Source organism: Triturus cristatus, chromosome 8 (genome assembly GCF_964204655.1).
Source record: "Triturus cristatus chromosome 8, aTriCri1.1, whole genome shotgun sequence".
Taxonomy (NCBI): Eukaryota; Metazoa; Chordata; class Amphibia; order Caudata; family Salamandridae; genus Triturus; species Triturus cristatus.
In genome coordinates, this window is record NC_140591.1 from 1,580,114,211 (window position 1) to 1,580,140,363 (window position 26,153).

Sequence of the window (26,153 nt, forward strand, 5' to 3'; positions counted from 1 at the left end):
TGGTGTCAAACGCTTTGTAATACTACCCACCCCCGCCAGTTCTGGCGGCGGGGGTAGCATTCCACCCTTCTAGAGGGAGAGACATGTTCACACTGGTCTAACCCGTTAGGGCTTCCTGAGCTCTGGCATCGCAAAATGGATGCCTCTGCCACAGACACGGGTCTGGCCTCCTGCTGCTGACCGAATATCCGGCAGGGGAGGCCTGGACAATAGGTAACCACCTCCCCAGACAGGCAGATGTGTATTGGGGCTTGGCGGGAGCACTCTCTGGTGCTTTGAAGTCCTGCACTGGGGGCACATTTGGTGTCCCTGTGCATAGTCCAGTTCAAACCGGTTGCAGGGGCTACCTGCTCCTGCTCTGGCGCGAACCTGGACAAAGGAAATGGGTATAACCACCCCTCTTTCCAAACTCTCCCATAGGTGGGTCCCTAGAGTATGTCCAACCCCCCCAAACTTAGTATAAATATGGGAGCCCAGTCCTTGTGACTTTAGATTACCCTGGACGAAACTTTGCAAACATATATCCTGGACCTTTGACGTTCTATCCTGACTAGAAGACTTAAGAAATCTCCCTTGGGGTCAAGGAGTGACTCCCCTGCTTGGCAGGCACCAAAGAAGCAACTGACCAGTCTGCATTGCTGAAGCTCCCGCCGGACGCCGAAGTCTTTGCATCACCAGAGGTGGATTACCAGACTTTCTCGAGGCTTCCCTGAGTCCACAGCAAAGCTGAGGCCCGTGGCTATCGTGGGTGACGTGGAACCATGACCCCTGGACACAGTGAACTTTTGTAGCAACACTATCTTCCTGGTCATCCTTGAAGTTGTGCTTTGGGTTCCGAGTAGCTGCAGCCTTTAGCACCTCCTGCAACGCAGATTGCTGGCCTCCACTCCACGATTGACCCGTGGGCTAGTTTCAAGTGTGACCGCTTGAGGCTCCTTTGCGATCACTAGCCCGTTGGCTAGCAGGTCCCCACGAAGGCAACTCCTCTTATGCTTGGGCTTTCCTGGTTGCTCCAGACGTGCCCTGACTTACCCTTGCTGGGTGAGTCCCTCAGACCTTGCTGGTCTGCACCGCAGTCCTTTCCCTGAATTCCAGTGACTTGCCGTTGCCAAGGCTTGTTGGATCCATTCTGGTCGCTGATACCGCAGCACTCGACAAACTTTGTAGGACAGCTCGAATCCGGCTCATGGACTTCGTTGAAGCCTCCTGGGCCTCGTGACTGAAGAGTCAAGACACCCATCAACTCACCTGAAGCACCTGACATCTGTGGGCATCGGTCCATCCTGCCCTTGGTCACTGGCTAGTGACCCAGACTTTCTTCACTCTGCTTTCAGGTTCCTTCCATCCTAGGTCCAGGTTTGGATCTCTTCGGACACTTCTCCTCCTCACGGCAGCAGCAGTTCTGTGCAGGCTTCCATTGAAATCGACAACGCAAACCGACACCAAAAGACACCTATGCACCCGGCTTCCCTGGGTGAGGTAACTCGAATACTCCGGTGCTCCCGTGGGTGCTAGTCCTAGAACTTCGTAAGTCCAAAAGGGTTTGGTACTGACTCGATTCTAAGAGTCCCTAATCTTTAAATTTCCAACCGCGACATTGCCCATAGAAGATAACGGGAACCCGCGGTTGTGTTTATACACTGCATACAGTCCCCATGGGTCCCCTATGTCACTACCTTACTTTTGTAGTAACTTACCCTTTTATAGTAAGTCCAGCACTACACACGTCCAACTACTTTAACACCCTTCCATTGAAAATAGTGGAGGTATGGACTAACTACGAAAGTGTAAGTTACGACAAACATCAGTTTTTTTGTTTTTCATACAGAGTTTTATATAGCTTGAACTTGACCCGAAGGTATTGGGTATCAGATCACTTTACACAAGCACCAGTTGCGTTACATGAGGCCACATCACATTCATTTTTGTTAGGCACAGGGAGATTAAGGGCCAGATTTGCGATTCGCAACATAGTGTTTTGCTACTCGCTATTAGGAAGGGGCATTCCCTTCCTAATAGTGACTCACAGGCCATATATGCATGTTTTGCGACTGCAATTGCAGTCGCAAAACACTCGCAATTTACAGCCCGTTTTTTAGGGGTAGGCACGGGCCCCAGGGACCACTACCTGGCCTTAAAAATAGAAACAAAAACTTTCATTTTTTTTTCTGCATCCAGTTTTTCTTTAAGGGAAATAGGCTGCATTTAAAAAAAAACAGTTTTCATGAAAAGCAGTCAGAGGCGCAACTAGAGCCAAATTTCGGGGGGGGGGCTAAGAAACAATTTCGGGGGGGGGGGGGCTGAATCTTTAAGCAATAGGCAGAGTGGAGCTGATTTCGGGGAGGGTGGCCTGAATCTTTTAAGCAATAGGCAGAGTGGAGCTGCAGGGGCTCTTAGAAGGGGTGAAACAACAGCGAGGCCTCATTAACATGCAAATGGTCTTTCAAAGACCTGTGAAGTGCTCAGGTGCGGCTGTGTGTGTGCCCGGGAAGCTGTCTCATCCCGGGCTGCCACACACGACGGGGGGGGCTGAAGCCCTTTGAGTCCAATGGGTGTTGCGCGCCTGAAAGCAGTCCCAGACATGGAGGCTGCTGAGCCCATCAGGCCGCCATCCCTGGGAGGGCCAGCCATTCCCAATGGGGTCGCAAATTGTGAGTGCCTCATTAATTTTCATGAGGCTCACATTTTGCAACTCCATGGGGAATCTCAATCAGTGTCTCTGACACTGGTGTACATTGTAAATTGCGATTCTCAATCGAGCGCAAATTGTGAGTCACAATTTACAATGGTCGTACATCTGGCCTTAAGTGATTTGCCCAGAATCACAGGATGTTGTGCATCTTTACCGAGACGCGAACCCAGTTCCCCAGATTCAAGGTTGACCACCATAGACGTTAGGCCAACTCCTCTCCCCTTGACTTTGTGAATAGCACTTTGTAGTAAGTTTGGTAGTACTACTGCAACACTACAAAACACACCACAACGTGCAGTTTGTGAATCAGGCCCTTAGATTGGAATAACCGAAGATTTAAATATTGCAATGGGTTTGACATTTAGTTAGGGACACACTCTTCTTGATATTGTGCTGTTTACAGTGAATGTTCACAACATTGAAGAATGCAGTCATTTTGCAGATGCCTTCATAGGAACAGAAATATATCAAACTGCATAATTTTTTTAAAACTTGCATAAAAAAGGTTAAGGGCAAAAAGTTCCCTGAAAATAAGTGACAATGCTTTCAGAAACAAGGAAATGTGACTTGTGGCGCATTATATGGGATGGAAAGGTAGTCAAAGGGTGAGTTCATTCAAGATTTGAGTTGGTCCATCCCACCTTGTGGTTGGAATCCTGTCCTACAAATGGCAGTTGTATTTGTTAATATCAGTCTGTTTGTCAGATTGTTTTTGTGGAATTCAAGCTATTAGAGAATTGTGCGCAAGGTCCACAACCTGGTAAGTGCACTGGTCATTTGTTCATGGCAAATGTGGACCTGAATCTGATTTTTTCTTTTGCATTGCTGTGTCAATACAAATTACAAATCTTTAGCACCCTTACCCGGATTTGACTTGTTCTTACCCCATAAATTATGGGATTTAACATGGGTGGCAACAGAATGTAGAGGTTCGCTAGGAAAATGTGAACATGAGGAGCAATGCCATGGCCAAATCTGTGTGTCAGGAAAGAGAAGAAGGCTGGTGTGCAGAACACAAGGATGACACAAATGTGTGAGCTACAGGTGCTGAAGGCCTTCAATCGAACTCCCTTGGGAAGGCGTAGGACAGCTTTCAGAATCTTGGAATAGGAGACCCCGATTAGTATCAAATCCCACACCATGAAGGAAGCCACAAACAAGCCATAAGCAATATTGACCTGAATATCCACACAGGCAAGTTTTACAATCCCCATGTGTTCACAATAAGTGTGAGATATGACATTACTTTCACCAAACTGTAGCCGACGGATAAGGAATACAAAAGGTGTCACGAAGACCAGAGGCCTAATGACAATCACAAATGTGACAAGTTTGGCGATCAGAGTAGTGGTGAGGATGGATTCATATCTTAGGGGTTTACATATGGCCACATATCTATCAAAGGACATTACCAGGAGTACCCCAGACTCCATCCCTGTGAATGAGTGGATGAGGTACATCTGCAGAAGGCATGCAGTAAAATCTATCTCCCGGGCATTGAACCAGAAGATGGTCAGCATCTTAGGCAGCGTTGAGCTGGACAGGACAAGATCTACCAGAGAAAGGATGCACAGGAAGTAGTACATGGGGAAATGAAGGCTCTCCTCCGCATTCACCACAAACAGAATTGTGCAGTTTCCTATGAGTGCGATGATGTATATGGTGCAGAATGGAATAGCGATCCAGCAGTGCAGCTCCTCCAGGCCAGGGATGCCCACCAGAACAAAAGTGGAAGGAAGGAAGTGGGAGGAATTGCATGCTGACTTCATCGTTATTTGGATATTAATTTAACTTCCTGTAAAAGAACATGAGCATAGTTCATTAGGTCATTAAAGCATGACATTGCTTTAAGCTGGGTAGGATTGCAAATTGAATACAAAGGAAAGGATATTTATTTTCAACATCAACAGCATTAGTCGAGCAAATTCCTTTCACATTTCTGGATGTTCAGACTTTAGTCTGGAATCTCTTAAGAGCTCCACACATGAAATACCACCTGCCTTAACTCCCAGTACTATATCCTCACTGGTTAGCAACAATGTGCCCTCCATCTTCAAGAGGTTTGTGTAACATAATCCTAGTCTCAAAACATCTGAGAAATGAACTACAAATAGGATGTAAAAAGGGTTTTGCACATGCCTATGGGCATAGGTCCTAAAATATTATGCACCTGTTTTCCACCTGTCTGGCGTTGTGCCTACTCATTGCCTGAGGCACTGCAGTGCTGTGAGTGTTCTCTTTCCGTGTGCTCACACCCGGGGCATGATGGGTGCGCATAAGTCCACTCAATGTTCTGTGTTTACATCTGACATTTGGTGACCATGCATTTCAGGGGAACTCATTGGTGCAGTAATCTGAGAGTTTGCCTTATGTTGTAGATTGGTCCTTCACACTAAACTCTGAAGCTGCTGTTCTTAGCTGGCAACATCTCTTTTTCAGGGAACACATGTGTCTGGGTATATTTTTTCAGGCTCAGAGTTCTCCCAGGGCATGCTGAACATTAATTGCATAAAAAGAAACATAGAGAGTGTGGTAGAGAAGGTAGTAAATTAAGGAGAAAGAAAGGGATAGAAAGAGAAAGTGAAATAGACATGTCTCAAATGCAAATGATTATAAAGAGCAAAATATAGAGGGGAGCAGAGAAAATAGGGCAGGAAGAGGGTAGAAGCAGTTGAAGGGCAAACAAGTGGGAGAGACAGAGAAATAGGATATACAAAATTGCATAAAGATGATTTCAACATGCAGCATTCCTAAAGCGTAAATTAAAGGCAATAATGTAAGAGAGGGGGAGGCAGAGGGAATGGAAAGAGACAGAGCAGAAGACAGAGTTGCCAAAGCCCAAAAGCTAAGAGGCAGCTAAAGACACCCCAATGGCATAAAAGAGAGGATGACCAAAGACAAAGAAGTAAGGAGAATGGATATACAGAGGAGGTCAGCGACAGAAATAAGAGAATGGTAAGAGGCAGAAAAAAATGAATATCAGAGGATTAGAGGATAGGGAGAATGAAGGCACAGAGGAGTAGGAGATCAGAGGAACTGAGAGAGATTGAAGCTCAGACCTTCAAATATGGTATCAGTGAGACTGAGGAGGGAGCTAAAGGCAAGAGAAGTAGTAAAAAGCGATCTTGGAGGAGTTTTGAAACATGAAGATATGAAGTAATGGATCATAGCCAAGGACAGATGACTCAACGAAGAAATGAAAGTGCTTTCCATGCAGGTAGTTAGACAGCACCAACATCTGCCAGCTGCCATTGGCATAACTCAGCTGTCGTCAGTGTATCAGGTGGAAAGAAGAAATTTCATGTTCTCCAGCTTTAGCTGGACAAAATGAAGACAGTGCTACCTCGCTTGGGCCTATTAGAGTTCACTCTATATGGGTAATCCGTGAAAAATGTAAAAAATCCTCACTACGCACAGAATCAAAGTTACACTGAAGAAAGAACAGGAAAGGTCATTGGATGCCCTGACCCATATGCACAAGGACCCCTTATACAGTTCCAAGATGAAACCCTAAGGGTCCACAATCAGAGTTACCATATCGAAGGGCATGAAAGAGAGCCACCCTGCATAATCCTTTTGCAAATTTAGCAGCGCACAAAAAGACAACCCAAATAAATCATAACTGAAGGGCATCTGTTGAAAATGGCCCATTTTGCAGGATTACCCTCAAATGTTTTGCCTTCCTCCTCCTAGTCTTCTGACCTTCTTTGTGTTGGCATTAGAACTCTGAGGAGTTTACCATTGCTGGTCCATGCTAACGTGCATGTGATCTCTTCTCTAAACATGGTGTTATTGGTTTACACATGTATGGCATATTTGATTTGCTTGTAAGTCCCTTGTAAAGTGGTATTCCATCTACCCAGGGCCTGTACATTAAATGCTACGAGTGGGACAGAAGCACTGATTCTCCACCCACAGAAGCATCTTTTTAAACCTGTCTCAGGCCTGCCACTGCAGTTCCTGTGTGTGAAGTTTACTGCCACTTCGTTTATTTAACACTACTTGTCAAGCCTTAAAACTCCCCTTTTAATACACATGGGTCACCCCCTAAGGTAGGCCCTAGGAAGCCCTATGGGAAGGGTTTTGTGTATCTGAAAGGTAGGACTTGTACTTCTAAGTTTTACAAGTCCTGATAGTAATAAGCAGCTAAATATGTTTTTCACAACTGTGGGGCCTACTCCTTCAGAGGCTAGCATTGGGAATTCCTTAAAACATGTTTAAGCTATGGATTTAGACCCAGATCTCTGTACTGGGGTGAATGCATGACATTGGCCTGCATTCTGTCCATCAACTGTTGTTTTTGTATTTGTCATCCCGAGTGGGACGGGTATTCCCAGACGTGGGTCCCGTGCTCTCCATGCCACTGGAATCACGTTATCCTGGCTGAAGAGGGGTGAAACCCCAAAACTGATCCTAGGATGCTTGTTTCCAGTCCAGGGAGGACTTGGCTTGGCAGTTCGGGCTGGACTCTTCCCATGAGGCACAGGATCAAGACTGATTTGCATATGGCTGAGTTCAAACTGGAATGGCATAGTGAGCAAAAAAACAATGGATTTAGGACCAGATCTCTGTACTGGGGTGAATGTACGACATTGTTCTGCATTCTGTCCATCAACTGTTGTTTTTGCATTTGTCACCCTGAGTGGAACGGGTATGCCCAGACATGGGTCCCGTGCTCTCCATGCCACTGGAATCAAGCTATCCTGGCTGAAGGGGGGTGAAACCCAAAAACTGGTCCTAGGATGCTTGTTTCCAGTCCAGGGAGGACCTGGTTTGACAGTCCGGGCTGTACTGTTCCCATGAGGTACAGGGTCAAGACTGATTTGCATATGGCTGGGTTCACCCTGGAATGGCATGGTGAGCAAAAAAACGATGGATTTAGGCCCAGATCTCTGTACTGGGGTGAATGTATGACATTGTTCTGCATTCTGTCCATCAACTGTTGATTGTGCACTCTTAGAAAGTGGACATTTCTCTGTTCTTAACTTTGCTCTGGGTTCCTGCAGCCTGTCTCCAATAGACGTTTGGGCTGGTTGGCAGCTATACTTTGTGCATTCCCTTTAAACAGGGTGGGTGTGACAGAGGACTCATCTTCATTCATCTGCATTCTGATAGCCTACCTGGACAGGAAGGGGGAGAGTGATCTCAAACTTACATCTGAATAGACTGTGTCCTGTACTCACACAAAATACTGATTACCCTCCACAGATAGCCTGGCAGACAAGGCTAGGATGAAAGGGGACCTGTGCAATTCAAGGAGCTGCTTTGAAGTCACCCCCCATCTCAAAGGCACATTTGGGTATAAGTACTGGGGCTCTGATCCTAACTAAGAACTTTGCTGTGCTGAAAGGATTGCCACTTTGCCTTGACTGACCTTTATGAGGAACTGCTTCTCTGCTTTGCTGAACTGCCCTGCAGCCTTCTGATCTCTGCCCTGCCGAGGACAAGGACTAGACCCATCTCACTATAACCCAGAGTGACTTCAATGATCTTGTTTTCTGAAGACCCAGGGACACAAAATCCTACTGATGCTGCTGGACTCTGCCATCTGTCAGTCCTAGCACTGCCTAAGGTACCCCCTCCGGTCTTGGGCCTCAGAAGTGGGTCCCGCTGCTGTTTTGCTACAAAACCGACGCATTGTCACCACTGCGCCTGTTGGAACCGACGCATTGCCCTTCAATGTCAATGCAGAGGCTGTTCGATAACAGCAGTTTTAAACCCTGTGTGGGCCAATGACCATGCTCTGGGTGGCTGTAAGATGACGCATTACCTGTATCACAATGGAGCTCGATGACGCAGCGACTCAACTGAATGGAAAAGATCAGAGTATCAGGCCCTCAGCATCGACATTTTGCTCCATAGTGGTCGACCTGAACATTATATCTATCCCGGTCTCTCGCGACCTCAAGTAACCTTTTATGGCTATTGACTTCTAAGCACTGTTTTTTCAATTATTCTTTACAAATTCATATCTCAACTTCTACTGATTGGATTTTTGTCGGGATAAATATTCTCTTTGTTATTAAACCTGTGTGGTGTCTTTCTGTGGTATTTTCATTGTGTTACTGTGTGTGCGTGTTGCTCAAATACTTTACACATTGCCTCGCAAGTTAAGCCTGCCTGCTCGGTGCCAAGCTACCAAAGGGTGAGCACAGGTTAATTTAAACTGTGTATCCAGCTAACCCTGACTAGGATTGTCGTATCTACTTGGAAAGGGTGCAAACCACTGCCAACTAGAGACCCAATTTCTAACATTATATGTAAGTAGCAATTCTTGATAGATTTTATTGAGTTATGTTTGTTACAATGTTTGCAGTAGCTTCATGGCAATTCTTTAAGTTAGTGTCCTGTAGGCCTGGGTGGCGTTTGTAGCGTCCATGTATGTGGAAGTCAGCGGAATGGTAAAAAAACTCTATGTGGAGTTATGCGGGCGGGCAGAGTTTCCTAGCACACCCGTTCGCATTACAATTCTACCTCAAGCGCAATGGCGCAATGGTGAATATGTAGTCACATTGAAAATCACGTGCAAACAGCACCACGCAGTCCCCATATGTGCAGCTATCTTGTTTTCTTACTCTGTTCATGGTGGTGGGCCTGTTTTTGAATCCCTTCTTAATCTTTTCAATCCTCTGCCCTCCTAATTAACCCCTCATTTTTATATATTGCATTAGTGTGTGTTTTGGTGTCTGTTTATTTTTCATTTGTTTCATTTTATTTCGTGACTTTTTGTTTTTATGTTTACTCTTCCCTTTACTTCCTTATGTCTACCTTTTTTCCTATATTCCTTAATTTTCCTGTTTCTTTTCATTTTTTGCACCCCACCCAGCACCATGGCAGAGCACGGTGACCAGTGGAGCGGCGGCTCCAGGTTCCGCTGGGTAGCCAACAGCAACCTGCCTTGTGGACAGCGGCACCACCAAGGGGTGCAGACCTTAGCAATCGATTGTGAGGAGCAGGTGGCAGCTTCAGTTTTTTCCATGCAGCACCGCCTCCCCTCCATGCTGGCAGCAGGTGTCAGGCCTTGCAGTGGGTCTCTCCTGTGGGAATGTTGGCTGCATTGGGGGAGGGTGCACAGGCGTGCATGGCATGCCATCAAGTTCAGAGCACCACCCAGCAGCGGATGCACCTCTGGGCAGATATTCTAGACAGAGTACAGGACATGCTCGACCTGCCAGGCGTCGAGATTGCTGGTCTCAGTGGGTATTATTATTATTAGTTGTGTTTGTGTTCTACAATCCTAAAAACAATTCTGACTAGCATGCTGCTCACACTCAGAGGTAAGTTAAGTTTAGTTTGCATTAAGAATATTATTGTGTGATCCAGTTTGAGCAAGACAGGTGCTCCTGGCTACCTAATCGTGCCCCTCGGCACTCGCTTTGGCTGATTATTTAAGAAGCCATTGCAGACTCCTTTGTCTTCCTGTCGCCATAGTAAATTTGTAACATCAGTGAGTTAGCGGTGTCTGTGATTTTCTTTATAGCTCATACACTCCCAAGCAATTTCGCAGTGATGTGTCATACTAGTACGCATTTACGCATTTCAAATAAGGGAGACTGATTTGGTCCATCAAGGGGGTTGAGAAATGAGAATAGAAAGAAAGATATTTCATTGGAATGCATTAGTTCCAAATGTAGCTTTTGTTAAGGAAATTTGGAATAGGGATTTTAGGATTAGTATGGCCAACTGAACGATAGTTGATACTAGTACTATAGACGATCTGATTTAGATATGTTAAATGTTACTGTGTTTGCCTGTCATAATTTTGTGGAGAACAACTGTACCACTAATCCATTTTTGTATCTTCTTTATTTCTTACATCAGCACCGAAGAGCAAGAAGAGGGCAGCTCAGAGGCGGGTCCGAGAAGAGCTGATGGGGAGGTGCAGACCACCAGCGCCACTGTTGAGCGCTCTGCTCAGCCCAGCAAGTCCTTTTATTTATATTAATATTTTCCTAACTTTTTTACCTCTGCCCACTATTATACTAGTTTTCATTTTGCCTTGTTTAGTTTTATTATACTGTCTCCTTTTTTTCCAAAAATCCATTTTTTGTTAAATTCCTGGTTTCCCTGCATTATCTTTCTTTCCCCTTATAACATGTTTCTTTTTGGTAGCTGGCTTTTTCCAGTCTGTACTATTCTGTTGTTTTCTTCTGTTTTGTTGGTAGTCTTTCCCTCTCCTCTACATATCTTCTTGTTCTGTATGACTATGAGCACATTTTTGGAACTCTACTATCTACTGTGAAGATTGCCGGCCCAATTAAGCAAGTATTTTAAATAATATTCACCATGAATGTTTGTTAAGAAGGCTTTCTTTTTCTTGCTCATACTCTAACAGTTAACAAGAGAGTGGCTATGGTCAGGGGCCACCCCCAACCTCTTATGTTGTGCTGTGTAATTCATTTATACAGTATACCAGAAGTTCCCATGACAGTGCTGCATGGCTGGAAAGTATAAGGTGCCATTTCATTTGTCAACCAACACCAAATGTTTTTATTGACCATTATTATTCCACCCTTTAACTGTCCTTTAATGACTCAGAGTGATCATCATAGGCTATGCCCCTGGATTATGTAATGTATTTGGTTGTCTTGACTACCTGACTTTTCTAACATTGTGAACCAACATAATACTGATATTTTTGATAGAAAATTCTGCAGTGCTCACCGAACTGTAGTGATGGATTGCAGTTGTATTTTTTTATTAAAAAAATTAAGGGGAGGTATATTTGGCATCAAAACAATGTATGATTCTTTTTTCTATCCACACAGGGTGACGCCGGCTCAAGTGCCCCTACAGGAGGAGAAGGAGATTCAGTTGGAGAGGCAGAGGCAGCGGCGGTGACGGGCGGTGGTAAGTCACATTGCTTGCTTATTAACAATTAACAATTAATTAACAATTACTGTTAAACTCACTAGCTACAAGTGCATCATCGTGACTCATGCTCGTGAACCCCCTGCTTTACCAACTAGAGTGGTGGTTGAGCTATGGTCTCTTGTATCTGCAACTCACAAAAGCTTGCATAGTGAACTCTACAAATGATGGCTTGATGGAAACAAGGAAGGTTAAAAGAAAAGATGAGTGAAATGGCATACGAGTGAAAGGAAAGGATGTGTGGGTGTGTAAAAGTAAGCATGGGTGAGTATTGGGTAAATGGATGGATGGATGAAAGGATGATTGAAAGAAAAGGTGGATACTGAATAGATGGATTGGACACTTTGATGAAAGACTGGATGAGAGCAAGTAAAGCTTAAATCAAGGTGGCTAGGGGGTGAATATATAAGAATGAAAGGATGATTGAATATTTGCTTGAATGAATAAACAAGAAGGCTTTTCTGGAGAGGGGCATGCTGCTCACCTACTTCACCTACTTTGTTTTATGGTTCTCAAAGCTTTGGTTCAAAGTGGGGGGTGTTTATAATTCTTGTTCTACTCCCTTGCTAACTGTATTTGTTAAGCAAGGCAGATATGTATCCCACCCATCATCATTCATCACCCCCCTCCCTGCCCATGGCATTTCGTCACCCATATCTGAAGTGCAATATGATTCAATTTGTGACTGCAATGTTCGCTGTGCAAAGTGCATCTGCTTCAGTTAATGCAGCATTTACATAGTTTTCAATGTATTGCAAACCAAACACACAAGGTGTGCTTTCCTTTTCCCACTCAGTCACCTCTTAGTACTTCACTCCTTTATTCTTTCCTAAGTTTTTCTGTCTCAGCCTACCAAATAATTGGCAAATCCATTATTGGCATGTGCCACATTTTTATGGCCTTGTGAAGCCTTGTGACGTGATTCCAAAAGATATTTAATGGTTTCCCATAACAGATTTATTTTACACCTGTTCTGATTTTTCCCTTTTGACTTTTGTCTATTACAGTGACTGAGTTTGCCAAAGCTGAGGCACATGACGAATGGATGATCAGTGACACCCCTCTATTCTATAGCAAAAACTCTACCTACCCATCTAATCTCTCTACCTTACCCTGCAGTAGATTGAGTCAAGTTTCCTTTCCTTACTCCCCAGCGAAATAATTTGTGGTGGGGGCAAGGTCAGTGAGTAAAGTAGGGCATAGTGCCTGATTTGATTTCAAGTTTGGCTTAAGGGATACTCTGTGATAAACGTGCCAAATACAATCTATATAGCCCGTTTATTTTCCTGTAATGCAATGCATAGGTTTCCCCACCGTCTACTTATGGCAGCCAGGATAATAATATCCACATTTTATATGTGTGTGAGGTAGTATCATATCTACTATTCTTTGGAGTCAGAGAAAGTGAAAGGCATTTAGAGAAGAGCAGGGCCATACAAAATAATGACAGAAAATTGTTAACTACAGCTGCAGACAGTAGCAAAGTACCCAATGCGCTGGCTAGCATGCCTCAATTAATTTAGCTCAAAATCTTGTTCTCCATAGTGCATAGTGTCTTACTCAAAAATGAGAGGTAATTTATTTTTGTTTTTTCCACTCAGCATGTCTGTTTAGTTACTAGAAGAGCCTTCATAAGAGAAAAAGAAAACCACAGTTTTTTAAATCTGGTGTTATTCTGCCTTAATTATTTTCTGCCAGACAGTCAGTGCTTTTTATGTGAGGCATTTGTGGGTAAAAACTATATTGGCCCTGTGACTCCCCTAATCATAATCAAATCAAATTCCAATGGCCCTAGGAGACCAGTAATGTATTGCTACTGTGCCAACGACTACTTGATTTGAAATAAGTATTTGCACAGAGCATTGTTTACAATTTGCCTTTTATCTTGTTGTTCTTCTCAATATAGCTACTCCTGCTGGTTCACCAGCACCACCCACCAGGCAGGAGGTACCAGCCCAGCTGTGGCGACAGATGCCGGAGAACATCCAGTCCGACTACCAGTGGCTGGAGGCCCTGGAGGATGAACAGAGAGAAAGTACCTGCCTCCAACCCTGGGCCTAGTTGAATAAGCCAGCTCCAGCCTCCCGGCCATTACATCTCCAGTGACACCTCTCAGGAGCCCTGACTGCCACTGCTGCTACCCCCTCCTGCTTGGACAGGCAATTTCAGCTTTGCGCTCCGCAGCAGCTCAACCACATTGAAAGCTGGGTAGGAAGCATAGAGCAGAGCCTGGACCAATTCCAGACCCGTATGGATAATACACTCTTGTAAGCACTATTTAAAAATAAATTGGTGGGAGGAACTTGTCGGTGTGGAGGGTGTTAAGGGAGTTGTGACTGGGTGGTTTTTTTGGGGGGACTTTTGCTTCGACAGTGGTTGGGAATGGTTCAATTTATTTGGGGAGCAGGGTGGGCCTGTTGTGGGTAGAGTGGGTGGTTTGTCTGCAAAATATTAAAGGGAAAAATTATTTTACCACATTTTATGCTTGAAGTAGTGTATTTGTGTTTTACTTTTACTTTGCACTACTGCCTTTTTGTGCAGCCTGTTTTTTTTTATCTGTTTATAAAAGTGTATGCTGGTTAGTTATAGTAAGTTATATACCCTTGTCTTATTACCCTCTGTAACTATCTTGACCATTACAGAGGATGCTGCCATGACCTAGATTGCCTACAACAACCTAGATAAACTATTACTGATCTGCAGTAGCAGTTAGTTTCTTACTTACTAACTTAACTAGCTCACTTTACTCCATAGTTCTCTTACCTGAATATAGATGAAGCAATAACAGGGAAGGCATCACAACTTCACAAGCGAGGTCGCACTCCCACCCAGTTGAGCTCCATTTGTAGGATTAATTGGAAGGATTACCCATTGCAGATAACTAAATTGAAATAAAGACACTGAGTTAATAGGTGATAAATTATATCATAGCTTTACAAAGAATTGAGACCAGACTACTACATGACACTGCAAAGAATACCTTGTAGTGATAAAATAACAAAGAATAGAAATTGTAACTTCTTCTGAGCAATGGAGAAATAGTATTTAATTAAAATTTAAGTTATAGAGTTCACAGAGTCATGAAAAATATGCTCTAATTCTGGGGTGGACAAGGTTAAGCATTTACCCAACACAATGCCTGAATGATGATGCTGACGACTGATGTTCTTCTATATCTACAATATTGATCACAAGTGTGTGATCCATTTATGCTGTAAATTAAGTCACACCTCAGTAAATCATGCAGCTCAAGAGAAGCGGGTTAGAGGTTTGATGAAAGGATGGGAAAGGGGATTTCGGGAAAGGTATGACAAAGACAATATTCTTCCGGGCGATGAGCAACACATCATTGTCATGAACTTGTTGTGGAAGGAAACAAAGGAATGATTATGACACAGTACAGTTAAATGCATTGCTAACAGTCCTTCTGCCCCAGAGACCCAGGTAATCATATATCTAAATATACTGTCTATCACTCTTGGGTGCCTGTCTGGAACAGTCAAAGAGGTCAGCATGAGTGTTGAGCTCATCTTTTGACTTTCGTTTGTGCAGGAGATAAGAAAGCTTGTGGATTGTAAAACAGAAACTGTATTGCAGAGTCATGGAAAAGGTCAAAAGGAAGGTAAGCTCCATGAGGAGTGTTCCAAGAAGACTCAAAGGTAGAGCAAAAACCTAGATGACTCAGAGTTTCACTTTTGCCACCTGTGCACCACAAATACGCAGCAGCATTTCCCAAATCAATGCACCTCTCTCCGTTCCACATAGCTGAGCACTCAGCCTCAGAGTCATGGTTTCCTTTAGATGTTGATAACTTCTTCATTGTAGCTGCAGATGAGGTAGTCCTGCCTTGAGTTCTTCCATCATCATCCTGACTCTGAGTAACTCTGTTCTGGTCCTGAGCCAATCAAGATAGACATGTAGTGCCCTGCTGTTCAAGATCAGTGGTGTATCTCAATTCTTGATACTATTAGAACAGGCCTCAATACTAAAGAGGATTGGGTGGGATTTTTAGATTAAGTAGATACACTATTTATAAGCCACATGATTTGGATTATCTGAGAGTAGTTTGGTATCTGTTGGTTCGCAGGGCATTGGAGGCGTGGTGTTGGACCAGTACTGGCATGGCTCAACACCCGACTTGATGATGCTCCACTAGGCCTGTGGCGACGAGTACCATAGAAATTTGCAGTGTATTTTGTACATTAATAGACATAATCAGCCACCTATTGATATATACATACATGTGGTGTAACTTGGAATTATTTACGTTAAATAGATTTGATATGATGGAAGACTATGCATCATGAAATAAAACGGATGAGGCTAGTCATTGAAATCATGGACTATATTCCCATGATGGAATACATTACATGGTTTCAATGATTCTCCAAACGTAAAATAACTTTATTATAAGTAGTATATAAACATTCAGTCACTATCATGCATTCTGGGGGCTTTTCACGCAGGCATCTGAACAAGAGCGGTTTGGGAGCCGGTGTAGGGCCCACCAAGAAACGTAGCAGGGTGTTACCGCTTTAAAACTAATATAAGCATGGCCACTTTAAGCAGCCGTAGTGCTTCCAATGCGCACAACCAAATGTAGGCTGATGCACGTTGAGATTTTCAGGTGTGCGTAGCCCCCAGACTCCCTTTAAATAGTCGGCTCTCACACTTGAACGTATCTTTGTCTTTGGCAACAAGGGTACCCGTATAGAGGAGGATGCGCTGCTACATAGTCCTTATTAAGGTGAGTGCACAATCTCTGCACGACTGGCACTTGAACTTAGGTATAGCAGACTAACTATTTGGTCGTTAAGGGGGGGCTGACACATTTTTTAAGAGAGTGATGGCGCCCGTACTGAGGAACTGTAGACTAATGAGTTGGTCGCTAACAGGAAGGGTTGACACGTTTTTAAAAAAATAATGTGACGTCTCCGTTTTTTTAAAAATTGGGTTAGGAGTTTACCGCTATTTAGAAACATTGTCGGGAGGAGTTTACCGCTACCTAAAAGGCTTATTGGCGGATGGAGCGTGAAATTAATATCATGCTCAATCAAAAGGTAGAATATTACCAAATTTTAAACAAATATTTATTTAGATTAGAATATATACATCTAGGGGGAAGGAGTACAATGAACCCCTGGGGGTGGACCCTTGTGAATAAAACGGCAAATACCCACGCATTAATTAGTATAATAAGGTTTGTGCCATGGCCTCTGCATAAATGAGGACATCCCCAGATGGGGTGATGATGCCAAATTACGGGTCTCTTTGACGTTCGGGCATAGTTACATTTATTCGTATCAAACTACATTCATTTGTTTTTAGGTTGTATATTCCAAATAGAGGGAACACAATGCCCATCTTTCACAGTGTGATACCTTGTCCTCCATAACTTGAAAACACGGGAGAAACACTATTAATGTAGGTTGGTTGACTATCATAAGTAAGAACTAGGTAGCCCATGAGGGTAGATGTAGATATTTTAAACAGTTTTTTAATATCTTTATTCATATGCCTACTTTTCATCATCCCTCTGACAACACAAGGGATCTAATACTTTTCCGGATAGAGGAAGATAATCATTGACCACTTGCAAGAGCAGTGAGGATTAATCTGCCCGCATCTCCATTTCTCCTGAAAAGACACCTGTAATGGTAGGTGCAGTAAATTGTAGGGACAGAGCCACAATTAATATTGAGTGCGATAAAGCAACCACACTACAATATGAATTTAATATATATATTTTTTCCTTTTAGGATGGCCAGGAACCTATGGTCCATTTTAAATTATTTTAAAGTTTTGTTGCTGGTCCCTTTAGTGGTTTGGAGAACATCATTCTATATCTCTCTCCTATCGCACAGGGGGGTGATATGGTTATCAGCAGTTTTTTGGCCCTTTGAGAAATTATAGGACATGTGGGTTTTTAGGCGGATACATCCTTTGATATAAGTGCCAAAGGTAAAGGCAAAAATAGTGGAGGACGCAGGGGGTTTAGATGCCCCTGCTGTCACCCGGTTACAATACTGGTGCTAACCCATGGATGTGACTGTTGTAATTAATGTGTGATAATAGTGTATATGAATATGAGTGTATGGTTTGAACTAAGGACCCTAATCAACAATTATACAAATACATTATGTATGCTCAGTTTATTCTTGGGATACATCTAGTAATTATTGTAATGAATTGACTCCCGTTATAGAATCTTAGAAATATATTGTTTTTATGCTCAGCTTATTTTAGTGATACATCTTGTAATGATTGTAATGAATTGATTCCAGCAATAGATTAAAATTTGTTTTTAAAAAATATAAATGTATGATTATGATTTGTTGTTTATGTTTGTGTTTTAATTAGGTCACATGAATTTGAACCAGCAAATATACTTAACGAGAGACAGTTACCATTCTAGTCCTGATGAAGGTGGTTTTTGAATAATTTAGTGCCACTGAAATACGTCGACGCCCCTTTTTTATTGGTGTTGGTTATATTCACTGAACTGTCCATATCTAATTGCAATATCTATTACCAGATTGTACTACAGGGGACTGACTCTTTTGAAATAACCATTCCGATGATGATTTGTATGTTTTTCACATTTGTTACTGTCTCTTGTGTCTTGTATGTATAAAACATTTTACTGTGACCCTTTTTATTACATTATTGTATTTCTTGAGATCATTGTCTTAATAAAATTGTAGTTTTATATACTTATTTAGTCATTCCATGATTTGCTTGTGAATAATTGTTGGGTCCTATGGTCAGGATTGATGTGAGATCTTTGTAGATCGGTTGAGTTTATTTGAGTAGGAACAAAGGAAATGTGGTAATCCTTCTAGGTCCAAGAGAGTTTTTTGTTGACTGCACCCATCATTCACAGCCCAAACATTGCAAATCATCTCAATCAAGCTTACAAATTACAGTTGAACACCATCCCTCACTGTCTGCAGCCATTTGACTCATCAATCATCACTCATAATGACTTAATAATATATCACTAATTTATTCAATAGTTACCCGTTCCAATCCAAGCACGGTGGTAGGTACACAATGTTATCTTTGATGAAAGCAACAGATTTGAGTTTGACAGTCTTGTATATCAAATGATCTTCAGGAGCAGCCCTTCTAGATGATGAAAAAAGAAGGCTCATAGGAGTGGACCATACAGGTTAATTTTGACTAAGTACGTTTGTAAAGGCCTATCACCTCCTGTAAAAGTGATCACCCTTCATTCAGGTCTCAAACATTGCAAATCCTCTCAATCAAATCTACAAATACCAGTTGAACATACTCACTCACTATCTCTCCCCACATAAATCATCAATTATCACTCACAATCACTCACCCATTGTTGTAATAGTTGTAGTTGCCTCTTCCATTCCAAGCATGCGTAGGTTAGGTAGTAGGTAAACAATTGTATCTTTGATGCAGGCAACACATTGGAATTTGTAATTGCAACTCTTGTAAATCAACAATCTTCTGGAGCTGCCCTGCTAAGTGATGCAAACAAGGATAGGCATGTGAGGGAGGCAGGCATTGTCACCAATGTCATGAAGGAATTGTGGAGGCTTCTTCCCTGCACACTGATCCAACTGCAATTCATAATATATGTGACAAACAATGGTGGGAGCACCATAAATCTGACACAAACACAATGTTCCACTGGCTACTTTTTTTTTGCAAAGAAAGAAGTTCAACAAGAAATAATTAAAAGGTACTATGGTGGGTGGATCTTGCATACTCAGGCCAGGAAGTAGAGTTTGTCCTCAAACTCAGGTGGTTCACCCAAAGGTTGGTCAGCTAACACACTTGATTCTGAGCAATCCTCCTCCTCCTTGTGTGGCCGTTCAGAAACAGTGTAATTGTGTGGTATAAAAGGTTGGTTCATTTTCATCATAGTTAATCTCACCACATTTAAAAGCGAGAGACAGGTCCTTCTCAATGTAACAACTGCACCAGCTGCACTAAACACACACTCAGCAGACACACTCGCTCCAAGACAAGCCAGAAACTATATTGCCAGCCTACTGAGTTCTGGCCATTGGCACATCTTCCCATACTAATACATCAATGGGTTTTGATCCACATAGATCTCTTTTGAATCATCCAGATACTCCTGTAACATCCTCTGGATGGTAATTGGTACTGACACTTGCTCTTCTGTTTTTGCAATCACCGTTGCCAGTGTTCTGGTTGCTGTTGTTGTTGGCTACTGTGAGACAAGACTTTCCTCTTTGGAAATTGAAGGTGGGACCCCAGAACTACGGTGTGGGGCTCTAAGGTCCAGCTGTTCTTCTTCCAAGTCTCCGGCTTGCTCAACAATCCACCTCTTGTATTTTGAAACATCCCCTTCAGAAAAAGGAATCAAAGTGGGCTAAATTTCTTTGGACCATGGATCAAGTATTTTTTTAATTTTATTTAACGAGTTTTATATAGCGCTGGATAGACTCAGGTGTGTCAGAGCACTTTACCTGAGGATTAAACAGTGTTACAAAGTTACATCAGTTACAGGAGCTTGGTATAGCAAAAGGAAATTACATTACTTGGGTATTTAATAACATAGCAACCAAGATCAATGGGTTATAGAGGGTAATGAGGGATAAGTAAAGGGGATAGAATGCAGATCAGGCCTCAGCAGACCAGGCAAGGGGTGAAGCGCAAAAGGGGATACCAGGAAGTCAGAGTCAGCAAGCCGGTGGGCTTATTCATGATCGACCACAACCAGAGCCGGAGTCCCTCGCTGCGTCGGGTCGTAATTTGAGCTGGAGCGGGTCAGAGGGAGGGGGCAAAAAGGTGCCTCACCATGATCAACAGGAGGAGAGGGGTGAGGGGTGCTTCAAGAGGGGTTGGGTTAGGGCACAGGTAAACCCGGCGGAATAAAGGCGCTAACCAGTGGGGTAAATCAGTCTAGGAGAGCTTCAGTCAGCAAAATGGAGGATCCAGGACATGAACCCCAAAATACCTCACCACAAAATGGCGGGCTGTGGGCAAACAGGAATCCTTTCTTAAAGGCCAGCAAGAAAAACATACCCAGGTACAAGTCAAAGTGGGGGGGGCGATCACCAGCACAGGATGTAGTAAGGCTGGAGGTCGTCGATCCCTCGCGCGTCAACAAGTCTAGGGGAAAGTCAGCACGGGGAGCCCAGGTAGTGGCACCGGAAGACGAAGGCAGCTGCGGGGTCAGATGGGCACGTCGACACTAGGAAGGGAAAACAAACTCAGCAGTATGGGCAGCCGACCTTGCCCTCACAAAGGTTGCTCAGTCGGGGGAAAACATGATCCATGCATCCCTGCCGCAGCCCTGGAAAAGGCACAGCAGGTCGCCAGGCTACCTCAGCCCAGGTCCAGAAGGCAGGCAACAGCCAGGAGGGGTAGTCTCCAGTCACCACAACATGCAGTCACCAATGCAGCCCAGCCTGGTTTTGGCCGCGATGTAAGGGATCAGCAATCAGCTGACTCTCGGGGTTCACCAGATGGTGGGGAGGCTCAACACTGCTGCACCGCCACCAGCAGACTCACGGGGTTCACCGGATGATGGGTAGTCTCACCAATGCTATGCCCCCAACGGCCGTCCACGGCAGAATCCTAGGTGTTACTTCAGTGAGGAGGGGGAGAAAAGATCACACAGCGGAGAGATGAGGAAGAACAGTGCCCGATATCCGGCTGGGTAGGTGATGACTCTGGTGGGGACTGGAGCCAATTTTCCTCTGTAACTGTCTGGGCAGCTCCACCGGGCATTGGCTATGGTGCTCGGGGTTCTGTGTACAGCACCTCGATCAAGTTTTGTTCGAAGATCTTGAGCCAGATGCAGGGGACTTGGAGAGATGAGTAACGTAGTGAAACGTGACCCCAGGTAAGTAAGAGGTTCAAAAAGGGGGGGAAGAGTATCCGGGGATTTGAGCCAAAAAGGCTATCCCTAGCCGGGAGCTCCGGGCCGGAGCTCCTCACCTGTCGGCCATCTTGCGTTCTTCCTAGTGTGGCACAGATTTACTCTTTGGACAAGATGATGCCATATTGCAACCTTGTATTACAAGCCAAGTAATGGATTAAGCTCTCAACCATGGCATCATGGTTTTCGTTCACACTTTTGAGGGTGAACTTTTCAGACACCTTCTTTAACTGGTCCTGTAGCAAATGCAACAATGGTATAGCTTGGCCCATCACACTGTCCTCCTTGCTAACCTCCCATGTGAAAATCTTAAAAGGGAGTAGCATCTTTTCCAGGCATTTGACTATATCCATGGTCATAGCTTTTGCAATTACATCTCCTCCTCTTTGAATCCCATAGTATTTGAGCTGTTTTTACTGAAACATGTAATGGGTCGAGTTTCAGCTTATTGCCACCTCATGCAACAAGGCTTTTACTGGTACTCTATTACCATGCTGAATAATCTACAACTGCTTCTGGACTTTAAAGGAATGGCTGAAAAGAATGCAGATTCTTCTGCAGGTGGTCAGTATGTTGCTGACTATGTCTTCTGTTTTAAGAAAGTCTTTCACAAATAGGTTGATGCAATGGGCCAAACACAGGGCCTTTAAATAGTCACTGTCTGCCATGGCCTTGTCTATGTTAATGTCATTATCCTTTGCAACAAATCTAATTCTGAGACCTCTGGGTCACAGCCTACCAGACACCTTGCTATTAAATACCTCCAATATGTTAGCAGCTATATGTGATTTCTCCATGGCCAACATGTCCACTGTTGCATGCCCAAAACGCTCTTAACCCTTTCTTCAGGTCCAAGACATGTAGATATATTTTGTTTTACCCCTGCAAAAGAGATCCAGTGTGCAATAATGCACATGTAATCAGTCACCTGAGAACTGGTTCACATGTCTCCCATCAGGTGGTAAGTGTGAACAACACTTTACTGTACAGCTTATCCAACCAATTGCAGCACATCATGATGTAGTACTGGGATAGCAATGCTGGCAAAATAGGTCTGACTTGGAACCTTCTATTTTGGGCAGATGGCTGCCACAAATTCTATGAATCCCACTTCTTAAACAAAAGAAAAAGGGAGTAGGTCTAGTGCTAACATTTTTGCCAGCTTCCCAGTGTTCAAAAGTGCCATTGGATGGTTTCAGTCGTAGGGCCCCTCCTGCCTAACATGCCCGTAGAAGTAGCCTGTATTTTTTTCTTCTTTTCTGAGGCCACCGATGCAGGCGACTTTTGAGAAGTAGGTGGTGGTAGACTCAGTGTGCGTCATGGTGGGGCAGTCACTGTATGCCATGGTGTCTCCATTTGACTCTGAGTCTTGTACCATTGTTAAGTTAATGAGGCAGGCGATTCTGCTGGTGCACTGTTTGGTACAGGGCTGCTTTGTGCAAGGGTGTCACCCTCTTCTTCCTCATCATCACCTCCCACCATGATTGGACTTGTAGCTGATGTTCCTCGTCTCACCTCACTTTCACCAATTCTTTTAAGGTATGCCTCTCAGTGGATTGTATGATGCTTTTTCTTATGGGTCTTTTGGCCTCCAGTACCATAAAGTGAACCAGGCTCACCTTGGTGAACACTTATGTGGATAATGGTGCCTATTGCAATGTTCTACTCATCTTTGCTAATTGTAAAAAAGTCCCAAACTGGGGAGGAATACTTTTTTACTAAGCCACTGCCTAAGTCTGAAGAAGAAGTGGAGGTAGGTGAGCTTGTCATCGATTGCCTCTCTGCGGTGCATATTTCTACTGCGGTAATGGTTAATGCAGGTCTCAGCTGGGGCTTTGCAAATATGGAAGCTGACACTGCTACCTGTGCCACATCCATCGGAGCATGTTGGATAGCAAGGTTTACCTTCCACCATGACTAGTTCATCATCATCATCATATTCATCATCTCCTTTGATAATTCTGAAGCTTTCAGGACCTTTTATTTTCTTTTGACTCTCCTGGCATCTCCCGGACTCTAGTGCCATGTCCCAATAATCATCATCGGAAGTGGTGCTTGAAGAAGATGGTGGAGTAGTACCCTTTTTTTCCTTGCTGGAGGTCTGGGAGCCAATGATTCGAAAAGAGGAGGATGGTCGATCTCCAGTTCTGCTCCAACATCAAGAATTATTGCTGGCTGCTGTCCACTTTGCTTTGTTTCCTGAAATGATTAGATACTACTTTGCAAAAGGGACAAATACAAATCAATGCCACTACTTGTTGGTGTCGCCATGATTGCAGTGGCTTTCTGACTGATAGACATGATCTTCGGCTTAGGTTGGTGTGGTGCTGTCGATGAGGGAATGCTACTTCCAGCTTTCTTCCTGGAGGCTGATGTGGCAAGCACACAACACTGTCTGAAAAGGTTTCAGCCGACAACCCACTGGTAGAAAGCTGCTTCTTCTCACTGACCACTTTCTTAGCAGCGACTTTCTTTGGGGCCATCTTAAAGCTATCAATTGAAAACGGCACTAAGCTGCACAAGCGGAAGATATTGGAGGACTGACATCACTGTACAGGTATTCTGTTTGGCAATTCTGCAGGTGATGGCTCTTCTCTTGTGCACCTAAGAGCAAACAAGCAAGAAAAACATTTATTGAAACAAGGCAGTGTTGCAGTTTTAGTGTGATTGGTTACTTAGATAACAAGCACTTTAAAGTCAAACCACTCAACCATACCTTAAAATTGAATTCCCCATCAGGATAACATACGATATACAGATAAAACTCTTTCCTTTATATCCATATATTCTAAAGGAGACACCTGTGGCATTTAGGGAACTGCATGGGTAAATGGAATGATAATATTTTAAAAACAGGAGGTTATTGTGCGCCTGTGGTAGGCAATGTGGTACAGAGGAAAATGAAATAATTATTAAAAAAATAAACGATGCTGATGTGTCTGCAGTGTTCGCAGTTAGGGTGTCCAGGAGGAAATCAAATTATTAAATATTAAATTATTAATGATTATTAAATTAGCTCTGCAGCCGTGCAACTATGGTTGATGGATCAATGGAGCCAAAATGAAAAAAAACTAAAACATTACATGTAAAAACCAAATGAAAAATGTAAAACAATTTCCTTTTAAATTTAAATAAAAATTGTAAATACATTCAAATAAAAAAATTAAAACAATTAAAAGAAAAAAGAAAAAAAATAGACAATTAAAAAGATAACATACATTTTTTAAATTAGAATAAAAACATCAATAATTGCTGAAGTTTGTGTGGGAGCATGAGAAGAAACCTATTGTGAGGCAAGGAGGTGCAAAAAAATACACAAAAATAATCATGTGATATAAAAGCATTGTTCATCAAAATCATATTCTTAATAAACATACCACAATGATCCTCAAGCATATTATTAAACTGATATCACATCATTCCATCAGAATGGAGGTGTCAAGAAAACAATCAGTGGGCCAGCCGCCATGAGGGATTGTCAATTACACTTTTTGCAAGATTTTGTTCCATCACTTTGTAGGTGTATGATTGCCAGTAGTATGCCTGGAAACATGAGACTGGAGTAGCTTACCATGCCTACTACTGTGAACTTCATAAAGTAGTGAATTTGCATCTGTTTAAGGAGTATTTTTATGAGTGCAGATGTGCTACTTTTTTGGTAAATTTGTCATTAAGGGACGTTTAATGCAAAGTAGAAAGCAAAGTTGCTGCACTGTATTGTGTCATCTGAAGAGAGAAGAACTGTGCCATATCTACAAAGAAATGGTGCAATTTTGCTCTTTTTGTGCGTTGGTGCACATTGAACTGACTAGCATCAAGCAGACAACCTTGTGCATAGTTTTTGTGCATGAAGGGGTACATTCTTGCACAAAACTACCCTTTCAGGCTTTTACCTGATTGTATGTGTGCTGCAAAGATGAAATAATGATTGAGACATAAGGATGTTTTGCCCACACCCACATCTACAGCTCTCTGTGAATATGTCAAAATCCATTGAATGCCTACCTGATGCAAAGAATGCAAAGCAGTCCAATGAGCTGCATTCCTTTATTCTTTCTCATAATCCCACACAGATTAACATCTACATAGCTTTATAAATACTGAAAAGGACTTTGAATCAGGGCTGTGTTAGAAAAGTGATGCAAACCCAATGCAACATCCATGTAAATATATGTATGTGCCTAATCCAAAAAATGAACATGTTAAAACCTCATAGTGAAACCAGGATGACAAGAAAAAATCAACTCAGACATAGCAGACCCTACTCATAGCTGCCAGACCCAACTACCAAGCCAAGAATGTATTTATTAGGGGGTGTCACACCCCCCAGAATCCATGATGTTAGATCAATGAGTGGATCAGGGACAATACTGAATATTGATTCAGCTTTAAAATTAAACATGTGGGAGCTCATTTTTATTGTGCAGTAAATATGATCAAGTAAGGATTCACAGTGAGAAAGTCATATGTCTTCCTGGTTACATGGCTGGTGTAGAGTGACAGTGCCTGAGCATTGAATTGAACTCACAGAAGAAAATATCTGAGAGCAGCATTAAAGTCACTCTGTGGATAAGTAATGAAAAACATGACTAATCTATATGAGTCTTCAACAAAAGTGTAACATGTTATATTGTTAAACTTTCTGGGATTTAGATGTGGAGGGTCTTTTGGGAGAGTGAAGCCCAAACAACACATAAT

At 43.1% G+C, this 26,153-nt stretch overlaps 1 protein-coding gene across 1 annotated transcript; it reads right to left on the minus strand.

Annotated features, from left to right (window-relative positions):
• Window positions 1-3,522: 3,522 nt before the first annotated feature.
• Window positions 3,523-4,461, minus strand: LOC146806236 (olfactory receptor 52E4-like). The gene has a single exon (XM_085623915.1). It carries the CDS (start codon window positions 4,459-4,461, stop codon window positions 3,523-3,525), a length of 939 nt encoding a protein of 312 aa, XP_085480041.1.
• Window positions 4,462-26,153: the final 21,692 nt, after the last annotated feature.

Excerpts from the sequence above, each read along its gene's own strand:
- LOC146806236 (XM_085623915.1), bottom strand. The coding sequence starts at position 4,461 with ATGAAGTCAGCATGCAATTCCTCCCACTTCCTTCCTTCCACTTTTGTT.